Below are 27387 nucleotides of genomic sequence, written 5' to 3'. Positions count from 1 at the left end.
AATAAAAGCCAGAACTTGTGTAAGTGCTACTGCAGCACCAGCCTCATACGATTCATAAGTTGTTTAATCAGGATTACATCATTCAAGGCAATTGAAAGTCAATTGTTCACCTGACAAAGCACGGGAATTATGGTACAAGTCATATTTTTTCCAGCTTCCAATCAGTGTGTGCGTTTATAGTTAACGACACCGGCACCCTATACAGACATATCATACACAGATTAAAAACATTTCTCCATATAGAGTTTCAATGTACAACAAAGTATAGTAAAATCTATGCATATACATTAACTATGATACACATGATAATAATTTTAACACATTATCACAATATTGACACAGACCAAATTGTTTAAGATACTTTAGGAGCAGATGCCCGCTTACATGGTAATTGTTTTTTTCAGATTTTCTGCTTTTACATAAGAATCCCCTGCGACTGCGAAGTGCACACAATCAAGCAAAATATGCTTGACAAGAAACATTTCATCACAAAGGTTACAATTATCAACAAACAACTGAGACATTTATTCAACTCAAAGACTATAGACTACAATAGTACAATTTGTACAACAAACATATTTCTATGGGATGAATTCTGAAAAACATGCATCCATGTAATTTTCGTATCGCCACTGTCACTTTCACCTTGACACACTCTTAGAATCCGAAATTAATCCAAAGTGTCAAAGTGAATAAATTATGCATCGACAACATCTGGCCTGACTTCGCGTTCAGTATTAAGTGACAAAACTAAGCGATCCCAAAAGAATCTTCTGGCATCCTCTTCGTCCCCCCAGGGGATGAAGGGATGCATCCTGACCAGGGCGTACACAGACTGAGTCATGTTGGCGACCTGCACCTCCTCCAGCAGGACCAGGATGATAGGATTCCTCTCCCCTTCCAGTTGTCTCTGGACAAACATCAGCTCGAACTGACACTGCTCATCTCTGGCCATGGCATTGGACAGAAGAATCAGGATGCTTTTACTAACATTCATATTGGTAACAACGTTATCGACAATAGGGATACCAGCCAAAGAGTCTCTGTCACGAATGTACAATCTGGAACCATGTGTTCCCTCTACTTTGGGAATGAGTTCGTTCTTGATCCATCTGATGTCCTCCAAACTATATATTACATAAGCATCGTATGTATTCTCTATGTTTTCAAGTCGTTGAAATTCCCCTCTCTGGTATCTTCTTCTGTACATGAAAAACCGAATGTGCCATCGATATCTATACGTAATTGACCCTGAGGTGAGGACAAAGAAGACAATCCCACAAACTCCAATCAGGGCAAAGATAGCAGGGAAAGGGAGAAGGCAAGACTGTTCAGATAGGTCTACTTTGGAAAATATTCTTCCTCTCATTTCCCCAGGACTGGAACACACATACTTCTCCGGATAGTCTTTGAATTTGTGAGGTTCGGACTTTGTCCACTTGAGGAACCAGAGGAGTTCACAGTTACATGCAAATGGGTTGTGCATTAAATCAACAATTTGAAGCCTTTGTTTGACTTCGGAGGTAAAAACTCGCTCGTCTATTTTAGCTAATCGGTTACTTGCCAGCCAAATATGGGTAAGATTCTTTAAAGGTGTCAGCGCACCTACGGGTAACTCATCAATGCCATTTCCATACAGTTTGAAATATTGCAAGTTTTCTAAGTAAACTGAAACAAACGTTGGAAACGATTTGATTCCACAGCTTCCAAGGCCAATTCCTGTTAAAGATTTTAAGTGTCCGAACCAATCAATTAGGTCCTGGTCGGATGTGTTTGAAAATTTATTATAAGAAACATCAACTGACTGAAGATTGGAGCATCCTTTGAATGCATCTTTGTGCACATGTGTTTTGAAGTTTATTCCACTAGATTCTAAAGATATGTATTCTATTTTGCTATTATTGAAAGCATATTGGTCTATATAAAGGTTGCCTCTTCCGAGGTTTTTTAGGATTACATTAGCTAGTGCAGGCATTTCCGAGAAAGAATTTGACTTTAAGTCCTGAATGTTATTGCTGTTGATAGTAAAGATAGACAGGTTCTTCAAGCATTGAATGTAACGACCCTCAAGTGATTTGTATATATCATTGTGGTCCAACTTCAGTGTTTTGAGGCCTGGGAAAAAGGACCCATTTGTCATACAAAAATTAGGAAATGTGGGAATAAAGTTATCCTTCAGATTCAACTCCAGTAACGATGGGGTGTACGCCAGAATTACTTCATGGATGGAATTGTAAGCCAAAGATAAATTCTGGATGTTCAAGAGGCCACTAAAATCAGTCTGATTATAATTTTTTAAGTCGTTTCTGTCCAGGTCCAGATACGTCACTGTATGACTATGTAACTGATGAAAGATGCGTGAATCATTTAACTTTAGTCGCACAAGCGATAATGTTTCAAGAGGAAGGTGGCTCAAAGTCGGGAATGTTCCAGCTAAAGATATTCCTGAGAAACTGTTGTCATCAAGATTCAACTCTGTTAAAGTACTTAGATGAATAAATGAGTCAGCTGACATGCTCCTTATCCTGTTTGATCTCAGAGTTAACCTTTTCAACTTAAGTGATTTAATATTCTTGAAAGTTTTGGAGGAAATGTTTGGAAGAAAATTGCCTGAGAAATCCACGTCAGTTATGAATTCTGGTAGCCTTGGAATATATGTTAGTTTCCTCCCGTGACCTTTGCATGTTGCATGTTTGGTGTGATTGTCACAGCTACACCAGCTGTCGCCACAGTTCCCGTGGTGTGCTGCTGATGTCAGCGTCACTAGCAGCAGGATGAGGAGAAATTGGCAGAAGGCTGTCATTTCAAGATGGCCACTGAAACATAGAAAAAGACATTGTCGAGTAAGAAGTTCCATGAATTGCGTTTGAGATGATGTTTGAGAAATGGAATGAGTCAATCCTTACGCGGTTTTGAACAGTATTTCTGTCTTAGGTTGTTGGGTTACACTGGACAAAATATCATCCATTCCATTTGTTTGGAAATGTTTGGAAATGTTTGGATACAACATGTCATAATCATATCTGTTAAAAGTTGAACAACTTTTGACCTTATGTGAGATTAGTAATGACATGAAAGTAAATAATTAAGAGTAGTTTGGCACTATGTACCACGAAAAGACCAAATCATGAGCAAATTTAACTAAAAGAAATTCTGTCATTTAAAGTGGCTACTCTTTATATTTAATTTCTTATCTTCCTTGTCTATAATTATATGACATTGACTTTGAACTTTGAACAATTAAACAAATATTTTGTTTTCCCATACCGCCTTACGGTCGTCGTAGAACAAAGACCGTTTCGAGAATATAGAGGGCCTCATTATTATAGTTTGAACTAATATACATATGTACATAATAGTACTAGGTATAAATGAATTTTGATAAGTGTTCGTACAAGAATATGAACTTCGAATTATCTCAGAATTATTCGCAACACATAGGGCTGAAAATTTTATAATTGTTCTGGAACTATCTGACGGTAATTCAAAACAGGGAACAAGATTTCGTCAAATGAATCATCTAGCCAGGAATGCAACGATTTAAATGCTAACAAAATGAATAAACATATCTGGAACAGAGTAGACTGTTCATGTGGACAATTATATGCTACGTCTATTGCCAATGAAGTTTATCACCCCATGTTATAGCATTTGCTTCATATAAAAGATAGAAACCAAATAAATGGGACAATTAGTTGTTATGAATTAGCTTTACCTCTGTGACATATCACACAACTAAATGTGAAAGTTTATCAAAAAATCAATTACAGTAATTAACCTAGTGTCCTTATTTATACACAATTTAATTATGTATTGGGGTACAATATATAATACACATATACACGGAATGATTTCTTATTTTGTCAATTTAATCATAACCAAAATCATACAAATCAAAGTGTGAAAGTAGTGACTAACTTTATGATCAAGGGTATAAATACTCAATTGTATCTATTAATCCTAATAGTATAACAATAAACCCTGTGTATATACTGAGCATATTTAGATACATCCGGATCTACGACCGCAGCCATATAATCAATCAAGGAAAGTATATTAGATTGAATTACAAATGTGCTATCACTTAAACAAAATTTTCCGTTATCCACGTAAGCCTAAACCTGGGAGAAATAAAGTTCTGTTCTGTTCTGAAGACGCCGTCATGATTAGTTGGCGCCAGTCTAGACTGTCCGATCAACGTGAATATACAAACCGTGATGTTACTTGACCAGTTGATGACACCTGTCAAACTCAAAGTGCCCCTGGTCCTCCACCCACCATGTGTAATACTTTAGCGTACTTGATTGTTTGGTCTCCTCCCATTAGTAAGACAGCCCAGTTGTGAGACACCTTAAAACAACAAGGTCATACCTGGTTGCACATGTTAATCAGGTAATTAACCCCTATCATGAAAATGGACTTGTCTTATTATAGACAAAAGAAATGACTCAAGCTGTTTGATACCCTCTTTTACTTTATTTAATTCAACATTTTAATTCATCCATCCCTTAAAATCCATTAAAATCCAGTTAAAGTCCACCTGGAATGTCTCTGGGTTGAATGGTTGGTTCAGTAGTTGTTGGATGTGGACCTTCAACTGAGCAAAGAGGCGTTGGTAAGTTGTAGTCCGACGATCAGGCATCAATGCGTAGGCTAGGGGATAGTTAATGCTTCCTTTCCGTGCATGCAGTATGTAAAGCTGATTCCAAAGATCTGGGCAGGCGGAGAAAGTACCATCCATGTAGACAATGGAAGCTGACTGGAGGACTCTAAGCTGATTATCAGTTGCAAATACCAGCATCTTGTCTTCTTCACCGTCGGCAAAAAGCAGAAACCGCTCACCATCATGGGTCTCTCTCCAGGGTGCTGCAATGTCGACTTCAGCTCTGGTTTTAGGGAGTTTCGGGATGGTGTGACTGCGGTGTCTGTACATGGCGCTGCCGGCTGAGCTGAAGGAGGGAAATATAGCTGCAGCCTCCGGATCATGTCTCAAGACCTCGTCGTTGTAGAGGGCTGGCATAGGAGTGGTTGGTTCTTCTCTTGCTCTCTTTCTTAAGCTGCCAAGGAACTTGATTCTGCTGGTGTCTTCTGGTGGGTGGTTGTGTACAGTGAAATTTCTAACAAAATTTCCAACTGTTGTACATTTGCCAATGCAGGTCTTAACGGCACATCGCCAATGAGTACCAGTTTGTCTTACTTTGTTCTTGTAGTGGAGATATCCCTGAAAGAGGACCTGGAGAGTACCTCTTTGACTGGTAATGAACTCAACCTGCTGCAAACCTGCCATGATTGTGCATGAAATGTTCACAGACTAGGGGGAATTTATATGTGTAATAAGTAAGTTTTATCAAAACATCCATCTCAACTTTTTTAGTAAGCTCCTACTAGCTCCTAACTAAGTCATTTCCTGAGAATATTCAAACAGAATTACTGGCCTACTCTTATTAATTAATCCGCTAATCATGGGCTGTGACCATTGTTAAGTGGGTAGACTGGCTGTGTTAGCTAATTAATCCCACCTACTCCACTGTCTTACAATGGTTGTCTCACTAATGGGATGTCTCACTAATGGGATGTAACCGATTGTTTAATTTGCAGTTATATCACTGTTAGGCTGAGTGATGAGAGAATACATTTTGTTGTTTGTGTTAACCATCGTTTCCATTTTCAACGTGGTAACCTTATAAGTGACTAACTTTTTTATCATGATGAAATGAAACATATTAAAATAATCAGAGGGACTGACAGTCGCATTTTTCGCATAAATGTCATGCTCGCATTAATTTCATGATTTACTGAAGATAGATTTGAACATTTCTGAGCAACGATCATGTTTGGGTAAGGGAAGTAATCTTGTCTCCGCTTGCAATTGGATTCAGTTCCGAGATCGCAGCTTGACTGTTCGGCACGGCCGAAAGGCGGCATCCATGTTGTTCACGCTCCGCTGATCATGGGGCCTCATTTGTCTGTATTCTGCTTATGAGCCGGGATGCGCATGAAACACGGGTGTCAAAACGAATATATTTACCAATTATACGTACGGTCAATTAGCCAGTCCAAGAGACAATACCCTGGTTCTACCACCTTTAGGTGTAATTACGTCGCATGCCCCTGGTTCACGGTTCGTCTGATCTCCCGTCATAAAACCACGATGTTTATTTACCTGGAGCCTCCGACAGCGCCGACTTCCTGTGTACATGTACGTACATGGCAATAAATGGTTTGACAGTTGTTTGACGGAATCAATCAATAATTATTGACACAGTGATGTAATTCAAATTTGTCACTATTCACAACTCCTATTTTTATTTTTCTATTGTTCAGCTGTATTTTCGACCAGTTTTATATGTATAAAAAATCTTCTCTTGTATTTATAAACCAAACCTAATAACATTATATAAGAACAATTGTGTTTTTAAACCGTAAGTTTTCTATTAAAACAACCATGCAAATAAGATTTCAGCCGTAATATTACTTTAGTCACTCCACAGATTACACATCTTATATGCTGCAAACGCAGCGAATGTAATGCTACTACGTCACAGCTGCCTCGTTAATTAAGGGCTGGAATGTTTTTGTGAAGGCAGTTACAGCAGACGAATTTCCCCCCTCGCTGTATAAAGGCGGTCGCTAACCATATATGTGTATTTTTACTGTTTTTGGCTTGATTTGATTGACCTTTGGTGAAAACAAATGTTCAATTGTGAAAGCAAACCCTTTTCCCCTGAACGTTAAAAGACAGCTGACTTTGTTTTTGTCTGAAATATCAACGTTTGGAGTCGTTTTTATATTCGGAAATCCATATTATGGTTAATATTTATAATATAATATGGACAATGGTAAAATTCATTATCACAGTTTAAGTGCTATTCACAAATGTATGTAAATCTACTTCGTGATGAATGAAGCATGGCAATAAATGTATGCATCTGATTCTTCATTTGTTCTGTATTCTTTGATGTGAATGAGTTTCGTTAATGATGATCACTCTCACAGATTTTTTGATAAGAGGATAAGACTTTAACTGGAGAATAGTTATGAAAAATATATATATAAGTATAGGCGGTCTGTGCACATGTGGTGAAACTGATACCTCATTGATTTGCTAATCGGGACTTGGAAATCATAGTTGATTTTAAAATATATGGTTTTGACAGTAGTACGTCCTGACATCATAATATTATGTTGTAAACAACTTATCTTATCTTATGTTAAGTAAAACAATTATTGATAACTTCCTGAATTCCAATTGTTCAATGAACAGAATTATTCACAGCTCTGGCGTGCGACAACAATGAATTAGATGTTACCAAAGATTGTCCATTTTATGATCTTAGGCACATGTCGGCGCACTTACATGTGAGCCGTCTAGACGACTGTCTGTTTTGTAATTAAATGGCAGCTGCCATCCAGCCGAATACTTAATCTTGAGACCTATTACACTGCAAACACGAAAACGTCGTTTTTTTCCGTATATGGTCAATGGACGGAAAAACGACTAAAAATTCATTAAAATTGATTAATTGGTGAGCGTCTAGAAAGTGTGCAGAAAATGGTCGAGTTTTTCAAGCGTAAAATGGACGGAAAAACGATGCTTTTTGCTCCGCCTTGTACAGCTGTTAATGGCCAATCAGCTGGCGCTGGTCCCCCGACGCACGTGATTCCCAAGGCTTCCTTTCGAAAGCTTTAGGTTTCGTATTTCTGGCATGCCTTGCTCTAGTATGTCGCGCGCAGTGCAGCGAGATTTGCTGATAAGCCAGTTTTAGGATATGCAACATGTTACTGGAATTCAGGCACGCGCCAAGAAGTCAAACCAAACAATGTTACCAAGTTTATTGTGGTAACATATCCCTCGGCTATGAACAGTTACCCCTATCGAATAATGGGTTGTGTTTCATTTGGTTATAATAATCAGGGATGTGAAATCTCCGCGGAAACGCGGAAAATCGCGTTTTTTAAAACTGTAGTCCTCGGAAAAAATCATCTTCCGCGTAAAAATTTAATTAAAAAATTAAAAAAAAACACTCCGAAAAATATGATCGAAAACCGGACATTTGGCGCGGATTGTCCTGTTTTCGATCAGGGCTTTCACCAGCATAGGTTTTCGGACATCATACGTTTTCTGTCACGAATACTTGTACTATAACGTGGGGTGTGGCGTCACACAGAAATTGTAAATACTCAGAGTCAGCTGATGGCTTGTTTTTAAGATAAAGTTGTCTTTTAGCTTGTAAGTGAATGAGATGTTTTACAGTTGTTCATGTGATAAGCGAAAAAACTATGAATGTTTCTTCAGCGTCCAAAACCCCGTCATGGGGATATATGTTGTATTAATGTCTTATGTTTGCAATGGAGTTTTGTTTTTTCCATCAAAAGGTAAGTACAAGGTAAGTTTTTTTCAATATGCTTCAACATGGGGAAAGGGTCAGACATTGCACGCTTGTGACAGTTGTCCTTTTGTCTGGGGGATGGGGGTTTCAGTTTATGGCAGTATTGCTCCCAGACCTGGCGGGTAGCCAGGTGCGCGAAAGCTATGCCCGATTTTTTAAAAGTACTGATTTAACTTCGAAATTTTACTGCATCTGCCTTCTTGATTATTTGACTTATTGACTTTTGCCATTGACTTATTACATTTCTTGGTGTGAATGTTGTCCAAACTGCATGAAATTGCTTAAAATGCAATCAAATGTTTTAAAAATTTCTGGGGGGGGGTGCCCCCAGACCCCCCCTAGACTTTTCCTCTTTTTTTCGGGAAAACCTGCTCACATCCCTGAATAATAACAAAAATGTTAATGTGAAGTTTACAAGATATACGTCTAGGACGAGAGGTCGGTCACATGACGTTCTTCACGTGACTGTATTCTTGAAATGGCGTAAACACTGACTACTTCCACATTCCTGGGGAAAACCCTTGGAATTCACTGGTACGAATTCATAAAGAAGCGTGGTTGCATGCCCGTTTAAAGGGGCACTGATCTAACGCAATTCCCGGGACTGGTTGTTGCCTTTGTTATTGGTTTTTCCCCGTGAGTACCCGGATGATATGCAACTCAACAGAGCGTGACCGGAGACTGGGCTACCGTCTGCAAGGACAGCTAAATAAACTTGGAAGCTGGAGGCAATATTTGTTTTACGAATTTTTGCATAAACACTGATTGGTTAACTGTGATCTATAAAGATTTCGACAAAGGGCGCATGTTAATTAATTTCTTCACCCTAAACAGACAAAAAGAACGGCGGAGCTCATCGGATGTCCTCATTTGGAAATACACCAGATGGTTATAGTTATAGTTATAGTCGGATTGCGTCGATAATACGATTACCAATCCCTTGTTGTCATCCACGTTTTCTCGTATAACCCTACACTTGTGTATTTGTCGTCATTCACTTGATGCTCAGTTAATGAATTTATTACAGGTACAATTAGTGGTAGCACCACTTAGATTACCTGACAAAGGTTCCCATTTGGCATTTATTGTGTCTGGGGTAATTATTCAATCTAAATCCAGGTTTGAAGTGAGGTGAAATGTGTGTTATGTAATATGCGCGTGGCAGACCAGCAAGAGGTGAATGATCAGTTGATTTACTTTTTTGTTGTAAATCAACAGATCGTTCCTAGTCATCAAAGGATTAACAGAAAATACGTTGATTGATTAATCACTGTTATCTTGCACAGTGGATATGTCAAAAGTGAGTGTTTACATGTCTAGGTTTACTAAAACAAAGGGAATACACTCATATCATGGCGTGAAGTGCCGATGTAAAAACAACATACTTTGTTCAAAGGGTTAACTGATAATACGTTGATTGATTGCTCATTGTTATCTATCACTCAATGGATTTTTAGGAACCGTGGGCGTTATGAAAATAGTTGTCACGTGGGCTTTCTCAGCCGACCCTTGAGACTTAACACCTATGTGAAACACCTGAAACAATCCAAGTGATCAGTTGAGAAACGAACACGGGTTATAATATCCCGAAACGATATATATCTTTTAAAATATTTGATTGTTACAGAGACACGTGACATCAAATAAGTTTCTTTGTACAGCTGCAGACGAGTGGGGATATTGTTCCTTTGTGTGGATATTCACGGATACATTCCTCGAACAAGGAAGCTCCTAAAATTTATACACATAAATTTGGTAGGTTGCAATTATGGTATTTGCATTTTTTTTTCCTTCATTTGAACCGATTCGGTCTTGGTTGGGAAATTCTTCAATGCGCGATAGACGTTTTTTTCACAGGTCTTTTCCTTTGTAAGCGTGTATATATTACCGTCAATTTGTAAAATGTGATTCTCTCAGGCAATCTATAAAATGTGTAAATATTTCAGTCATTTTGACTAAAACATCTGTCCAGATTGATTAAGATGATCAAAAGGGCCTACAGACATTACAACAGATTATTATGTAGGATTAGAAGCCAAACAACATAGACATGTACTTTTCAACGTAACATTTTCAGTCTCTTGGTGATGACATTAAACATAAAAATGTTTGGAATTCGTTATCATAATAATACAGATGGAAATGTTTTTCAGTCACTTTGTAAAATAACTCAATATTTAGACTTTAAAATTAATGTGAAAATGTTACACATTTTGACAGTAAAAAAATATACACACTATAAAAAAAGCAATGGTCAGGTGAAATATTTACTTTGTGTTGCAAGTCAAAATAGTGTTAACGAAAATCGCAAAATTACCAAGCAAGTGACTTATCAAAACTTCGTCACCATTTCCGTTGCTACCCACAAAGATACCTACATTTCCCTATTATCTCGAAAACTGTATTTCATTTTGTTGATCAATGTGACCATACGCCCTTATTACTACCCATAAAAGTGACTGATGCGCTTACGAATTGTGCAGCAGAGGTCGCGAACTAGTCTAGATTTCTGCTATACATCCGGGTACTCACTGGGAAAAAACAATAACAAAGGCAACAACCAGTCCCGGGGAATTGCGTTAGATCAGTGCCCCTTTAAGGATACCCTCGCTACAACCCATCCCAGAGAAAAAAACAAACGAAAAAAACGTCCAAACTATCGTAGTGACAATCAACAGCAATCTATGAATTTACTTTAGTATCTATTTGACACATCTTTACAATCACCTTTCAACGATCGGCTAATAGATCAGTGATGACAAAGGCTTGAAATAGCCACAGGTTAATTAACAACTTCGGAAATATCTCCCGTCACGTTTATCGTGTCGGCCATTTTGACGTATTGTACTTGATGTAAATGTATTACGACGCTCTGTCATTGTAATTGACTTACTGAGGTAATCCTCATCTAATGAGGATATTGTTTGGAATATATTTCTTGTAAACATACTAAAACATGGGGGGGGGGGGGGGGGGGGACTATTTTATTCCGGGCTGGCCTTTTAAAGTTAGCAGTAAGTCAAGGCACCATGCGTGTATATGATCTGTTATTATATGTGTTTAAATTACGGTTTGGGGCGTTAATAAAATACACTGACGCACTATTCAAATCAATTGGATAATTGAATATGCTTTCTTTTACATATTACATAACAGCACTGCACAACATTTGAACAGTTGCAGTAACACACTACGGTAATCGCATTAAACACCATTTTCAACTGTACAGTAATTCAGTATTTCAGTTATATCACGGTGTACAGACTGATGTGTGTGGGATTAAAATCCGAATTGGTTCAGGCCATCCAACGGGTGTTCGGGAAAAGGTGAGCGTATCCTGCCACACAAGTGGCACCCGTCACAAACACATGCAAGGACAAGTCAATTGTTCACCTGAACAAAGCACGGAAACACGCAGTGATGCCCGTCCTCACTTTTACCGAGTATGTAAATTATATTGTCCGTCAAAAACATGGACGAGTATAAACAATATGTTCATTCACGTAATACATGTCATACATTTTGACAAAATGTATTGACTCGGAGCATTATTGTTAATCACAGCGTATAGAATCGGCATGCAGTTGAACTCATCACCCATCCTATTATTGATAATCCTTCTTGAAGATCTATGAAATCAGAAGCTGCAACACTTTATCTTTTAATTGGCATGTCAGACTTCTATTTCATAACTCAGTTTTATTTGCACGGATCACGGAAGGGACATTGTCGCGTTGTCGCATTGTCGCATTGTCGCATTGACGCCCTTACAAAAACAAGCAAAACGTGTCAAAATTAACAAAAGCGCGACAATTGGCCATTTGTCGCATTGTCGCGTGTTTGCATTGTCGCTCTTTGAATAATCCTTTTCTTTATTTTACAAAAGGGCGACGATGCCGTAACGCGACATTTTCAAGGTCAAAATATGTCTCGTTGTCGCATTGTCGCCCCATCACAAATGTGTATAAAAGGCGTAAAGTTTAGTTAATGCTACAGTTAGGAAGCGGTAACCAAGTTACATCTGTCGTAGAAGTTCAACCTGATACATGTAAGTCTTGAAATGAAAACACAAGTCCGTCCGCGAGTCCATAACGTTTTATTGTGAGCTCTTCTCTAAAAGTGCTTAGTGTTCGACTCCCAGTTCCAAACACGTAGTACCTCATCAACAATCCACATACCTCTAGTGCAGTGGTCTTCCAGAAGATCTTACTCTTGACCGCATTAGACAACTGACGAGTGCACGCCTGACCTGTGACCTCGTTGCAACCCTCATGAGGTGTTTGCCGAAGGGAGAGGGGTAGGAAATGTGTGCTCCAGCCCAGCGCGGAGCTCCCGACACACTGTATACTGAATGTTGTATACAGTATATTGCAGTTGATATACTGTATACTGCATGTGATACTTATTAGCGGAAATGTTACAACTTTCAAGATTCAAGATTCAATTTGCATTTATTTCATATACAACAGACCGCCGTAATATATCACTGGAATACTGCTGAGAGCGGCGTTAAAACAATTTGTTTTCATAATGGGGCGCTGCAGTCATTTAAAATAGAACCGTAAACATATGTAGTACCAACTCACTCACTCTGTTTCGAATATGCAGCAGAAAATATATTATTAACCTGGTCTTTGGGAAGAGATATCAGATTTTTATAAGCAGTCACATAGGGATGATAAAGGACCCCTCGCTGATTAGGTTCTTGTTTACTTAAGAGCAGAGTTGGCCATGTTAGTTGATATAACCAAAATCCAGGAGCTCCGGCGGGGGGCAATCTGGTCATGTTAGTGTATGGTATGAGCTGTGGCGTTGACCCAAGAGAATAATGTAAAAAATGAGCTCGAGACCAACTCAAATCTATAACGATTGGGAAAGTCTAGATTTCCACAGCCCTAGCCTGAAATTAAGAATTGGTCTAGGCTCCATTTTAATTGTATTATGTTCATTTTGTAGACATGGATGGACCAACCAGGAGAGAAATTGATGGAATATTAATATCACATGTTACCACTGATCCAGTTAAATTCATCACATAATAATATATTAGTATTTGACATTACGGCATTTGATTATAAGGGCATGATCATGTAAATGTTCACTGTAGTAATGTACACACCAGTCAACTTTATTATAATTTTTATTATAGTGTAGCGCGGCATCAACGATTACTTTATGATATCCTCACTTGTCATCAATGTATTGACATCGAACAATGGACGACAATTCGAAATTCTTATAAATAGCTTCAATAGGGACAGCGCCGGTGTCAGTACAATTTTCCTAGTTAAACATATGTCTCTACAAAATATAATCTGAAGCAGACAAGAACAATATTTTTTTTATTAATACTTACTTTCATGGATAGAATTGAGGCAATCTAGGCTTGCCAAATCGTTCTAGACTTGAGCTGGATTCCTTTTAAATTTATTCTCTATGGTCTGGGAGACGAACGGGCGTCAGTATCGCATGGAGAACTGGGACAGCCTGAATCAGTGTAATCGGATATGTTGTGGAGTTTCGGTTTGGGGCTGTTTGCTGAATAGAACAAGGGCTCACGAACAAGGGCACAATGAGAGATTAAATCATTACCACCCCTCTTTATATCAGATATGTTATTGTGATTTGAAATCTCTTTTGGATAATTGTGAGTTATGTATACTCTGTATTATTTCGTCATGGTAGCATATATATTTTCTATGTTGCTTTTTGAATTATCCACAAATAATGATAACTACAATGTAAACCTCTCTTTGGAGATATGCAATAATACTACTGAAGGGCATATCTGAAAAATGGGACTTATCGACAAATATTTCTTTCTTAAATACTACCCGTTACAGGCATTCTGATCTTTATATTATACTTTGTACAGTTTAATAAATAATGGCAAATTGTGTATCTTTCTACATTTTGAATTAATTATAATTTCTGCAATAAAACCTTAGCATCAGATAGTGATATAAACGAATATGATCTATACTGTGATAAATGAATTATCAATTTCGTATTATGAATTAGATAAACAGAAATATGATAGTAACAGAAATTATTTTAATCTGTTCGTGTGAGTAGGTAACGAGAGATCTAGGCAACTCATTAACGTATCCATTTGTGAAAAATGAAATTATATTAAAAGTTTAGGGGGTTGAACATGTACATTGAATGACAGGGAAGAAAGCAACGCAATAATTAAATCATGAATCAAATTATGTTATAAATATAACAGAATATATAGAAATATAAGTTTAATTTCTCATTGTTGGAAGGTGTTTAATAATAGATTTTGTTTGTTTGTTGTTTAACGCCGCACTCAGCAATATACCAGCTATATGACAGTGGTTCGTAAATAATCCAGTCTGCACCAGACAATCCAGTTATCATCACCAAGAGCACCGATCTACGCAATTGGGATACGATGACATGCATCAACCAAGTCAGCGAGCCTGACCACCCGATCGTGTTAGTCGCCTTCGAACAAGCATGGGTTGTTGAAGGTCTATTCTAACCCGGATCTTCACGGGTAATGTTTTTAATAATAAGGTACAATAAAATTCTGTATATGTCCATAATAAGTGTATATAAGTAAATGGATAATATATCCATACACGCCAATTACATGGCTGCATATGGTTCTTTGATGAACTCTTTTACAAGTCCATATTTCAAGACATGTATTTGATATTCATAATAAATCCACAAAAGCTACACAATGGCGACAAAACGGTACCAGCATCACATATACCAATAATACATTAGATCCATATAATTACTTTATTGCTAAACGTGGTATTAATCCGATTACTCACATAATTATTCCATTTTCTACAGTCATCTACGAACACTATCTTTAAGGAGGTATATCTGTATCATCCAAATGTCCATACATATATGTCCACATATATATGTATAAAGTAAGTCGTCCTGCACACTTCCTTAATAGTAGTTTTTGTTTGATTGTTTGTTGTTAAACGCCGCACTCAACAATATACCAGTTATATGACGGCGGTTTGTAAATAATCCAGTCTGGGCCAGACAATCCAGTTATTGACATCAAGAGCACCGATCTACGCAATTGGGATACGATGACATGCATCAACCAAGTCAGCGAGCCTGACCACCCGATCGTGTTAGTCACCTTAGTACAAGCATGGGTTGTTGAAGGCCTATTCTAACCCGGATCTTCACGGGTATTTTTTCAATAATAAGGTACAATGAAATGCTGTATATGTCCATAATAAGTGTGTATAAGTAAATGGATAATATATCCATACACGCCAATTAAATGGCTACATATGGTTCTTTGATTAACTCTTTTACAAGTCAATATTTCAAGACATGTATTTGATATTCATAATAACTCCACAATAGCTACACAATGGCGACAAAACGGTACCAGCATCACAGATATCTATATAATTACTTTTAAGTTAAATCATGTATCTAAATAGTAAATTAGAAGGATTAAAAATATACACTTCCGACATTTTTCGGGTTTTTTTTCGTTTGGATAGAGGAGTAGTGACAGTAGTGACTGGTATCTGATGGGTGCAAACAGGTGTCGAGTGGCTGTCTCAGATGGCTCTAATTTCGTAGCTCTAAAGATCATGACGGCGATACAGACCGTGATGCAGTTTGTCTCACAGTCCCTGAACCAAATTATGTTCCCTTCCGCCCAGGCCTTACTGCAATGCTATAGCCCCAAATGAAACAAGCCTAGATGTTCAACGGGTTTAGGCTAAAATTTCCATATCACTTGGGCTCCTTTTAAATTTAAATATAGTTTCTCGTTTTAACCAAAATAATGTATTTTCAGAGACAAAGCGTTTGTCTAACCGTGAAGTACAACTATCCAAAAGATCCCATGCGTGTCTATATTTCTTCAGACAGCCTCTCCATGTTCCTATCTATATGTATCAAAAGACAAATGAATTAAATATTACAGCACTGGTGAATAGGTTATATGCGCATGTAAGCGTCGATCTACAATATCCTTTGTGCAAAATACATATATACTGATGAATTAACGTAGTAATACTACGCAAATATATGCCCAGATGTATACATAAGTTTCATCTCGTGATCTTTATTCGTGCTTTTAGCTCTTTTTCTACATTAGATTATGGGGTGTTACATCACACCAGAAAGCCAGGTCCAAATTCTAGTCATAATTTCATGGTCCGTCAGTAGTATAGTGTCAGTAGGCAGGAGCTCCTTTTGGTTGAGGGAGGTTGAGTGAAAATAGGGAAGGTGATTGGCTGATCCAAGTCACGTGATAGGATGACTCATGCATCAACAGCGCGTCACAGGTGAGGGGGGATGAAAGGTGTGTGTTTATAAGGCAGAAAAGAATTCATAAGAAAACAAAAGTAAAGGGTATTGAATAGAGCTATGTGTATGGCGTGCTACCCTAAATAGACAGACCGTACCCGTCAGCCCAGTTTGAATTGAGCGCGCTTGACAACTGACGTGGCCTCGTCGTTTAACCAGCGCTCGCTAGAGCGTGCGACCTGGTTTGATGAATACAGGGTGTGTGTTGAAAGTACGTCATACCGCAATAGAGACGGGTTATGTCAACACGATATACGCCGGATAATGTAAGGGAAAAAAATGTACGTCGAGCGGGAACAAATTCATCTTGTACGGTCTACGCGTTGTACACCATGAACGTTAGACAACCTGTATGAGAAAAAATATAGACAAAATAGATAAGACTACGCAATCAGCAAGCTGGCAGTGTCGTTTAATTACATTTAGCGCAAAAGAACGAGCTAATGTATAGCAGAGAGACTAAGCGACCGACCGCCCGTAACAATGTCAACATACCCCGGCCGTACAATTAATGTTAACATACCAGCCTCGCCTGAAGCTTCCCATTCATAAATTGTGTGACCAGTGTCCCGTATTTATGATATGTTAGGGAACATGTGTTGTACATTTGTTATTTTAAAAGGGAGTTAGTTCAGAGAGGATATATATATGGGTATTCCCCTCATTAAACCTTTCTTTCGTTGGTGTCTATTAAACGTATCCGGTATTTAATACATTTGAATGATGTAGGAAAGTATGTGCGTGTAGATGTTGTACCTATATCCGAACACCTCATATATATACCTCATTCACAAAGGAAGAGGCGAAAGCTGAAACTTGGTGAGATTTACAGAACAAAGGCAGTTATTTCTAGTTTCTTACTGACTCTCGAGGATACACTTAATAAAAATTCGTGTGTGCGACACGGCCACCAGTCACTAAATTTGGGTCACAATCTTTCTGTCTTCTTTCATTTGTCATCTGAAATACCATCCCTTTGTGTACTTGTGCTTCCTGCTCAAGTTACCAAACACATCCTGTTTACGTACACCTGCAAGATATATATTACGCCGAGGAGAATTTACAATTATACGTTGATATGTCTAACTGCTGGCCTGGTACGCAATGTCATATTTCTTATCGCCAGGGATCACAGGTGTGATACCTGTCTCCCCCAAGGAGACGTCTGATTAAACTCTTTGCTTCGTCAATGCTTCGTCTAGCCCAAACCGGTAACTGGTACCACTAGCAACGATACAATGGCGTACAAAGACTTACGATGAGTCAAGCATCCGTCACTCGATTTCCATTTTGATTGATTGTTTGATTGATAGATTGATAGATTGATACAGAGTGAGTGAGTGAGTGAGTGAGTGAGTGAGTGAGTGAGTGCTTGTTTCACTGGTATGTCCGGATCTGGGTACGGGTCACCGGCTTAGCGTCACCGATCTAGATATATCTATGCAGGAATAGGTCATTCATGCGGTGTTCCCGCATCGCCGTCACCATCATTATCATCACCACCACCATCAGCTTCGCCACCGGTATCGTTATCACAGGTATATACGGTACTCCACACAGAGATTAACGAAGGGCATCTATTTGATCAGGGGTTAGTTAAATATCTATAACAGCTGTGTGTCAGTACATCCAGTTTCTGTCAGTGCAGAAAAATACCAAGTCGGGCAGCTGTGAACACGGTTCTTCAGCATCGGACATCAGCTGTCCTTGACACGCACATTTCAGCGCATTTGAATGGATTTAACAACAAGTAAGGTCATCTTGAGCGGGACGGTTTTCGTAGGCAATAGATGGATTAGCATATGAACTATGATTCTCTTTAGGTAGAAAAAGACCCACGATGTTCGACCTGGTAGAAGTGTGTAATCAAACCGCACAGCATTGGTCTTTGATTGACTGTGGCGTCAAAACAAACTCATTCATGTACTTGATCTGAATGTTCATCTTAATTGTTATGGATAGTCACGGAGCCGTGATCCAGAGAACAGGGTGTCATTAGATAAAAATGAAGTAATTATAGGATTACCAGAAAAACGGGGTATAACACCCAAGCCAATAACCTCCCCTCAGGAACACCAGAGTAAGTCAGTACAAGATTGAAATCTGCCCCATAAGTATCTATGACAGGCTAGTCGGGTATTGCTACTTGTATGTGTGAAAACAAAGTTTTTAAAATTAATAGCAAAACTGATGAAAGTCACCAATAAACGTGTATAAGTGTTATATCGTCACTGCAAAAATAATGAGTGTTGTCTTTAGTATTAACATTCAAATACGTGATATCTGTATTAGCGATATTGTCTACGTTCCACCGGTGAGTAAGCTTTAGGCTTACTATCTCGTAGTATAAATGTTGCAAGAAATTGTATTTCTGAAGACATCACGATACAGTTTTTTACGATGCATCACGTCTGCACCAGCGCTTGATAACAGCCTTGTGTTTGGGTGTTTCAGTAGTTTAAATTGCTGTTCTTGATGTTGTTGAATAAACTTTGATACTATGAACAATATAAGGTTATATGAGAGTATGACTTTAGAATGGTAACATGCGTTAATGTATATCTGATATAAATATATATATATAATAGGATGACATAAATAGAACAATGACTAGTACGTCCAGATTAGTGTATAGGCAACATTTAAAAGTAGATGAAAGAACACAATCGTCCGGAATACAGTGTATAATTCTGGTGCACTTCCATGTGACTCTTCAATTTAAATGGAGTTACTTGTTTCTTTAAAAACTATACAGTTTTAGAGACTAAGCATTAGTCTGAATAGATATCACCAGTTTGGAATTTGAAACTAATCTGTTCACAGTAACAGAACACTGTTTAAGTGTCATGTACAAATGAGAAAGTGGAATCCCGTCAATTAGGCGGACGAACCTTAAAACTATTAATAAACATTAAAATAAGCAATATCTGGAAAATGTATATGCATATACTATCTGGCAATAAACACCAAGATCACCTTCTACAAAAATAAGTTTTAAAAGCAGGTTGATATTCTTTTGCGTATTTGACGAGTATATAACTTTCGAAAGTATAAATCCTTTTCCTATACTCAGACGTTCCTGAGCCTTGCGCTTTCCTAATTATTTTGACTAAAATTATTACCGTTATCATTGTATTTGTCAATGGGAAATACGCGCCGATCAAGTACGTGCCATAAATTAAAGCGACATTGTACGATTCCGAACTCATCACGAGACTGTGTTTATGAATCACTGTTAAATAGTGGTGACATATAGTGGAAACAATACGCGAAATCGCGCATGCACAGAACGGAAAATTTCGACAAGGCATTAAGCAATCCGCATGCGCAGAACGATTGATTTCAGTACTTCCGCTAAGCGCTTCGAGTACAGCGTCAAACTCGGGCCTGTAATCTAACACGCGAGAACATACCAATGAAATCTGAGAAGTAGGAATACCGGTAGACGCTGTTGCTTGATTGACAATGCCAATCAAGAAAGGGAGGAGCTTGATGATATCGTTCTCTCCCAGTAAATTCCGATGTCAAATAACGACGTTATTTGGACGGAAAAACGATGGTTTGAAGCGTCCAAATAACGTCGTTTAGACACAACGCTAGCTAACCAAATAAATAAACAAACCGACCCAAACATAGCTAAAACCACCACAATTGCATACATACATGAAAATTGGCCAAATGGGTGTCACATATACACTGACGGATCTTCAGACCCGATCTCCAACCACACAGGCTTCGGAGTCCATACCACACAACCAGTTATATCCACACAATCTTACCGACTCCCTAACAACCAATCTATATTCACGGCCGAACTTATTGGCATGGCCTCAGCCCTGCATAACCAACAATCTAAAAACAACAATAAAATCCTAATTCTCACCGACTCCCTTAGTGGACTACAAGCCCGCCAAAACAAAAATACCAAAAAACGACCTAAATTAATAAACCAAATACTTAAAAGCTCCAACGACCTAACAAAAGCAGGCAAACAAATAACCTTCTTGTAGATCCCCGCCCACGTAGGAATTTACGGCAGCGAAAGCGCCGATAAAGCAGCTAAATTATCTCTTAAAATACCAGAAATAAGCCTAAACCTACCCATCTCAAAATCAGAAATTAAAAGTGTAAACAAACAAAAAATAACCAAAAAATGGCATAATCAATATCAAAACTCAAATAGCCAAATCAAAAAAGTGCTCAGAAAACCACTAGCCAAACCTATACCCCTCTAAAAAAATTGATAGATTAATTACAAAACTCCAAACAGGACACACGAACCTAAATAACCACCTAAAAAAACTTAAAAGACACACCACAGGCAACTGCCCCCACTGCAAACAACCCGAAACCACAGAACACGCACTCATCCACTGCACCCACTACCAAACACACAGAACCACACTACAAACCACCCTCAATCTAAATAAGGTTCCTACTCTAGATGAACCACTAAACCCTCAAAATAAACAAGAAAACTTCAAGGCCCTAGGCGTATTTCTAATCAAACCAGACCTAATTAAGCGCATCTAAAATCTACCAATCCAAAATCCAATAAAAATACAAACACCCACCTCAACCGGCTCCCTTAGTTCCCTCCTCCACCCACCTCGGCAATTATTCCAAATTTAAAAATCTCAAAAATTCAATAAAAGCAACTCCTAAAAGCCCCCTCTTGGGTTGCACACACCACTTTCACCCTTTTCGGAATACACTAAATGGTCCGGCCAGGCCCGTGTGCGAAATACGCTGCAGTCGGAAAGCGCACGTTAAATCTTCTATATCAGTCAGTAGTTGTCTCAGCACTACACAATCAGCAATCTAAAAAACAAAACAAAAATCCTCATCCTAACCGACTCCCTCAGTGGACTACAAGCCCTCAAAAATAAAAACACTAAAAACCACCCCAAACTAATAAATCAAATACTTAATAGCTCAAACAACTTAACTAGGGCAGGTAAACAAATAGAGTTCATTTGGACCCCCGCCCACGTAGGAATCTTTGGAAATGAAAAGGCAGATAAAGCAGCAAAATTATCCCTGTAACTCCCAGAAATAAGCTTAAACTTACCCAGCTCAAAATCAGAAATCAAAAGTCTCACTAAACAAAAAATCAACAAACAAATGGCAAAATATATACCAAAACTTAAATAGCCAAATCAGGAAAGTACTCAAAAAAAACCTAAATAAACTAAAAATACTACACCCATCCAAAATAATCGACAGAATAATTACTAAACTACAAACAGGCCGCACCAAACTAAATAATCACCGTAAAATAGCTAATCTACACACAACAGGAAACTGCCCACATTCCAAACAACAAGAAACACCAGAACACGTACTCATTCACTGCACACACTACCAAACACACCAAACAACACTACAGACCACTCTAAATCTTAAAACCGGACTTACACTAGAATCAATCCTAAATCCATAAAATAAATTAGAAAAATTCAAAGCCTTAGGTTTATACCTAATTAAAACAGGACTAATTAGTCGCATTTAAACCCCAAATAAAATAATAAAACCAAAACTACCTTATCTAACAACCACCCAACACACACAGCTCCCTAAGTTTGTCCCCCACCCACTCTTGGCATTCTTTCCAAATCTCAAAATTTAAAAATTACTATATAAGCAACCCCTAAAGCCCCTAATTCATAGTCTTTTTATTGTTCAAATTACTGATAAAACATATTTTAACTTGTTCCTTCTAACCATATTTCCAAACAATTCCAAACCATTCCAAACCATTCCAAGTCATTCCAAACATTTCCAGTGTTGGAAATATGTTTGGAAATGTTGCCATTCCAATTTTGGATTTTTTGGAAAGATCGATCTTTCCAAGCTTTGGAAAGTTTGGAATGAGCGATCTTTCCAAAGCACTCCAACGTTCATTCCCAATTGGAATGGACGCTATTTGGTCTTGTGTTATTGTGGTAGGAAAGCCCGAAGAAATACAGGTAGTAGACGTTTAATGGTTATGGTTCTGACAAACCCAGAAACATACTTGTGGTCAACCCGTGATTCGACCCCACGATCATACGGTGTCTGTCACAGTGATGCAAGTATGCACAGCACATTACGATGCTTTAGAAGACTGGGTGGCCCAAGCGATGTATTACTGGGAAGACATCCAGTGAGCTTCGATGTATTACTGATGAGGCGCCCCGAGTGAATGAATGGTGGAAGTCCCGAGGTTTTTGCAGTAGACGGGGGAAAATTTTTCTGTAATTATTAGTCTGAGTTTCGAGATGGTAGCCCAAAAATTAGAACGAAAAGGAACATGAGAACATTACATCATTCCACAGTATTATTCTGCTGACGTATCATTTAGCTGGAATGTTTCGGCGTTAAACAAATATAAACACCTATGAATGATTGTTTCGTCAGTCTCAATGGTATGTGACTGGCCCATAGTAGACAACAGTGAGCAGTGACAAGTGGTTGTAAAATAGTAATTTACATTACTGTGTTACGGATCTATTGATTGTTTGTTTGTTTGCACCCAGCAATCTTCAAGCTATATGACGGTGGTCTATAATCTATCGAGTCTGGACCAGACAAGCCAATGATTGACATCATGAGCATCGATCCACGCAATTGGGATACGATGACATGCATTAACCAAGTCAGCGAGCCTGACCACCCGATCCCGGTAGTCGCCCTTTACGGCAAGCATGGGTTGATGATGACCTATTCTACCCCAGATCTTGACGGGGCGATCTATTGATTGCTAAGGGTCACCACTTTGAAAGGTAATACGTCAAAGTGTGTGCATCTGTTGAAATAATCAAAGTCAATATTGCGTAAAAAATACCAAAAATTCAATAACGCGTATGTGATCCGAGTGGCGCGATCACAGACTGGCACCGTCACCTCCCAATAAGTGTCTGGGAGGTTGCCAGGGGAAGATAGTTCCGCTCCTGAGTACAAGCCTTGCCGAGTTCCTTTAGAGTTGCCGGAATGACAGGGCGTCAAGAGCGGGCGATCTGAGGCTGGTTCGATGGGGTTGAGGCCTGGTGACCGGGCTGGCCGCTCCATGTATATACAGTTGTCTCCTGCTGTAAGTAGGCACCAACGTCCCTGGCACGATAAGGTCGTGCGTTATCGTCCAGGAGGATGAAGTCCGGTCCGACTGCACCAGCAGAAGGACTCACGTACACATCCAGAATGACATCCATGTTGCGCACACCTGTGATCGTGCCAGGACATGAAGATCGGCTCTTCCACCCGATATCATGATTGAACCCGTCCATTGACGTCATGGTTGGCTACGCCACACACCGGCACGACGATTTGTGAGGTCTAGACGGTATTTTGATTCATCAGTGAAAGTCCTGGAGCCCAGTCCTGGCTCCGGGATAATAAAACTAGCTTAAGACCATATTGAAGCAACCTTGTGCCTGCCTGTGATGTCCTGTCAGTGGATTGCATGCTCCCCCATGGCCCGAGACTGCTCACTGCCTGACGTTGAAGCAACTTGCGTTCCGATGTCATTTCTGAGTGTGATGGCAGTCACGAAGTGATGACACCTTGCTGCAATCAGGAGAAACTGTCTTTCCGCTGTGTGGTGGTACGCTGACGTGACGTTGGGTTGACCCAGTTTCAAGCATGCATATGCATCTGCCTAATTCGGGCATCAAACGACGTCTTTGACGCTGAGGGGGCTTAACTAAATTCAGTTGTTGCAATCCTCAGCAGCAAATGTTGGAAATGATGTGCAACGATTCTGTCATAATACATCCCAACAGGTTTTCAAGCACCTCGTTCTCCAGTCCAGTCGTATGCCTCTGTCCGTTCATTATGCAAATGATGTCCTATGGGGGTTACATAATGATTGTGGGTACAATGTGTGAAGCCAGTTTCTGGAATATTGCTAAACGCGGCGTAAAACCATACTCACTCACTCACTCCATAACCACTGTGTGCCGAGATACTTCAATCTTTATTTGTTGGATGATTTTTAGATATAAGTAAACTTTGCTTTCCTTAGCAACTTTGAGTAGTGATTCACATTCGTGTAAGACGATATGTGTGATCACTACAAGACTTTAAAAAAAATGATTGTGTTATAAGCGTGTGGTGAAAAACTTCCTTTGTGTAAATACCATCCCCCTGTTTTAGTCTGCCTGTGTTGAAGTATCTGCCCATACACCGTCCTTCTCAAACATAGTCCGATATCGGGTTCTGTGCATATCTGTGTGTATATCTCAGTTATAAATATATCCCTCCAGAAAGATTGACAAGATACAACGTCTCGTGTAACGTCTTTCCCTTAGCCGAAGTACAAACAACCTTGGATGGTATTTCTGACCGAGCGCCAGGCAGGGTAACAACGTCTTTTGGTATGACGCGGTCGGGGATCGAACCCGGACCTTCCGCTCTACGGGCGGACGCTCTACCACTAGACCACGGAGGCGGTCGGAAGGCGAGTATGTTCTAATGTGTGTATGTGTGTATGTGTGTGTCTGTGTGTCTGTGTGTGTGTGTCTGTGTGTGTGTGTCTGTGTGTGTGTGTGTGTGTGTGTGTGTGTGTGTGTGTGTGTGTGTGTGTGTGTGTGTGTGTGTCTGTGTGTGTCTGTGTGTGTCTGTGTCTGTGTGTCTGTGTGTGCCATGTAGGTGGGGGGTCGGCTGCTTGGATGCGTCGGTGGTCAGTTGCGTAGAGATTCACTCAAAAAGAGTGCAATCAGAATGAGGAAATAACTACCAACTTACATTTTGCATGTCATGTCTGTTCCAAGTGACCACTACTCCATATCTTCCATTCCAACAATAGCAACACGTCCTTTCAGAATGTACTGTAACACTGGTATATAACTGTGGCTAATTCTGGGGCACAGTGAAGGTGCAGGCTGTGTAGCTCTCACTTAAAGGAGGGTAGGACTATTGAGATCAATATACGCGACGTACTGTTTTACTGGAGCGTCGTCACATCTGTCACGAGGGAGCGTGCGGAGAGCAGTGATCATTTGACTGGATCGCATGCAGGCAGGTCACCAGCATGAGTCACAGTCGTGTTGAACGTTTACATCAGATAAGGTCCACTGGATATGTTGAACCGAAGTGGGGTGGGGGGGGGTGGGGGTGGCGGATGTGTGGGGGGTGGGCGTTGGGGTTGGGTAGGGGTTGGTGGGGTGCTAGCGTGTAATGCTAATGTCATGTTCTCTACAAAAATTATTTGAATAACTTCTGTGCTTGTATTTTTGTATTTCAAAACGTCAACAATAACTTTCACCTCCACCCTTTGGTTTTGAAAATTCTGTGTCCTGCGCTTGCAAATAATTTTGTTAATAATCTTAGTGATCATGTTAGGTTGCGGGTGGCCTAAAAGTTTTATGTAGTCTATGGAGTCCATGGATCACAGCTATGATATAAATGAAATACATTACTTTACTTTATTGGCTTCGTTTTCTTTAACGTACGAGAAACGTTTGAAAGGTTCTGCGACTAACAAGGAATACTATAACAGTCCCATAACAGTTTGCGTGTATTACGTACAATGCTTTCTATACTAACAGGCAGCATTTGAACCAAACTTGACAGCATAATTCTGCATGCTGACAAGGTATTTTTAGTCTGTTGGCTGTCATTAAGTAAATATATATCCAGCTGACATGGATAACTACAGTAGCCAGCCATGCGGACATAGAGTCAACTGTAGGGCTGAAGCTCACCCCCGGCACTATTAAGAGATGGATAGCGGAGTTCAAGAAGGGACATGAGTGAGTGAGTATGGTTTTACGCCGCTTCTAGCAATATTCCATCACGGTGGGGGACACCAGAAATGGGCTTCACACATTGTACCCATGTCGGGAATCGAACCCGGGTCTTCGGCGTGGCGAGCGAACGCTTTAACCACTAGGCTACCCGACCGCCGCAGAAGGGACATGAAAGCCTCGAAGATGATCCAAGATCAGGAAGACCATCAATTGTGACCACTCAAGAAAATAAAATACAAGATACGATTCACCACATTAGCATCGATCCACGCAATTGGGATCGATGACATGCATCAACCAAGTCAGCGAGCCTGACCACCCGATCCCGTTAGTCGTCTCTTACGACAAGCACAGTCGCATTTTACTGCAAGCATGGGTTGGTGAAGACCTATTCTACCCTGGATCTTCACGGGTCCATTCAGGAGAGAGTGGAAACCATTCTGAGGAATGATTTGGGCATGACAAGGATGTCAACACGCTGAGTTCCAAGGCTTCTGGCTTCTGGTCCTTCAGGAACACACACTGATTTGCAGAGATCCATCCATACATACATCCATCCATACATCCATCCATACATACATACATCCATCCATCCATCCATACATACATACATACATACATACATACATACATACATACATACATACATACATACATGCATATATATATATATGCACGTATATGCACGTACTTTGAACGGAATGAAAGCGCAGGGTTTTTGATTGCCAGGCATCTGCGTCAATCAAACAGTGACAGTTCAACAAAATACCACGATGAACAGAAGTGCAAAGAAACAACGTCATAGGCCGCTTGCACGCAGGGGAATCTGGATCAGCTGTAGCCACGGTTTTCGATGTAGCGCCCATCACCATCACAAGGTTATGGGATCGGTTTCGGCAGCATGAGTCAACACGTAATCTACCAAGGTCGGGACGAGC

General features: G+C 39.5%; 1 protein-coding gene across 3 annotated transcripts; it reads right to left on the bottom strand.

The window, feature by feature from the left end:
- Window positions 1–353: 353 nt before the first annotated feature.
- On the bottom strand, window positions 354–25714 carry LOC139442602 (toll-like receptor 3). Of its 3 annotated transcripts, XM_071223455.1 has the most exons (3): window positions 25446–25663; window positions 4214–4350; window positions 354–2816 (listed from the first exon to the last, which is right to left on the bottom strand). In XM_071223455.1, the coding sequence occupies exon 3, from the start codon at window positions 2801–2803 to the stop codon at window positions 698–700; it is 2106 nt and encodes a 701-aa protein (XP_071079556.1). In that variant the 5' UTR covers window positions 2804–2816; window positions 4214–4350; window positions 25446–25663; the 3' UTR covers window positions 354–697. The 3 variants fall into 3 exon arrangements, with proteins under 3 accessions (XP_071079556.1, XP_071079557.1, XP_071079555.1); XM_071223456.1 differs by lacking the exon at window positions 4214–4350 and having other exon boundaries at window positions 25641–25714; XM_071223454.1 differs by lacking the exon at window positions 4214–4350.
- Window positions 25715–27387: the final 1673 nt, after the last annotated feature.

Source organism: Haliotis cracherodii, unplaced genomic scaffold, assembly GCF_022045235.1.
Source record: "Haliotis cracherodii isolate W230 unplaced genomic scaffold, xgHalCrac1.p SCAF_5, whole genome shotgun sequence".
In the NCBI taxonomy this organism is placed as follows: Eukaryota; Metazoa; Mollusca; class Gastropoda; order Lepetellida; family Haliotidae; genus Haliotis; species Haliotis cracherodii.
Note: the sequence above shows the minus strand (reverse complement) of the source record. Positions and strands in the feature narration are given on the sequence as shown.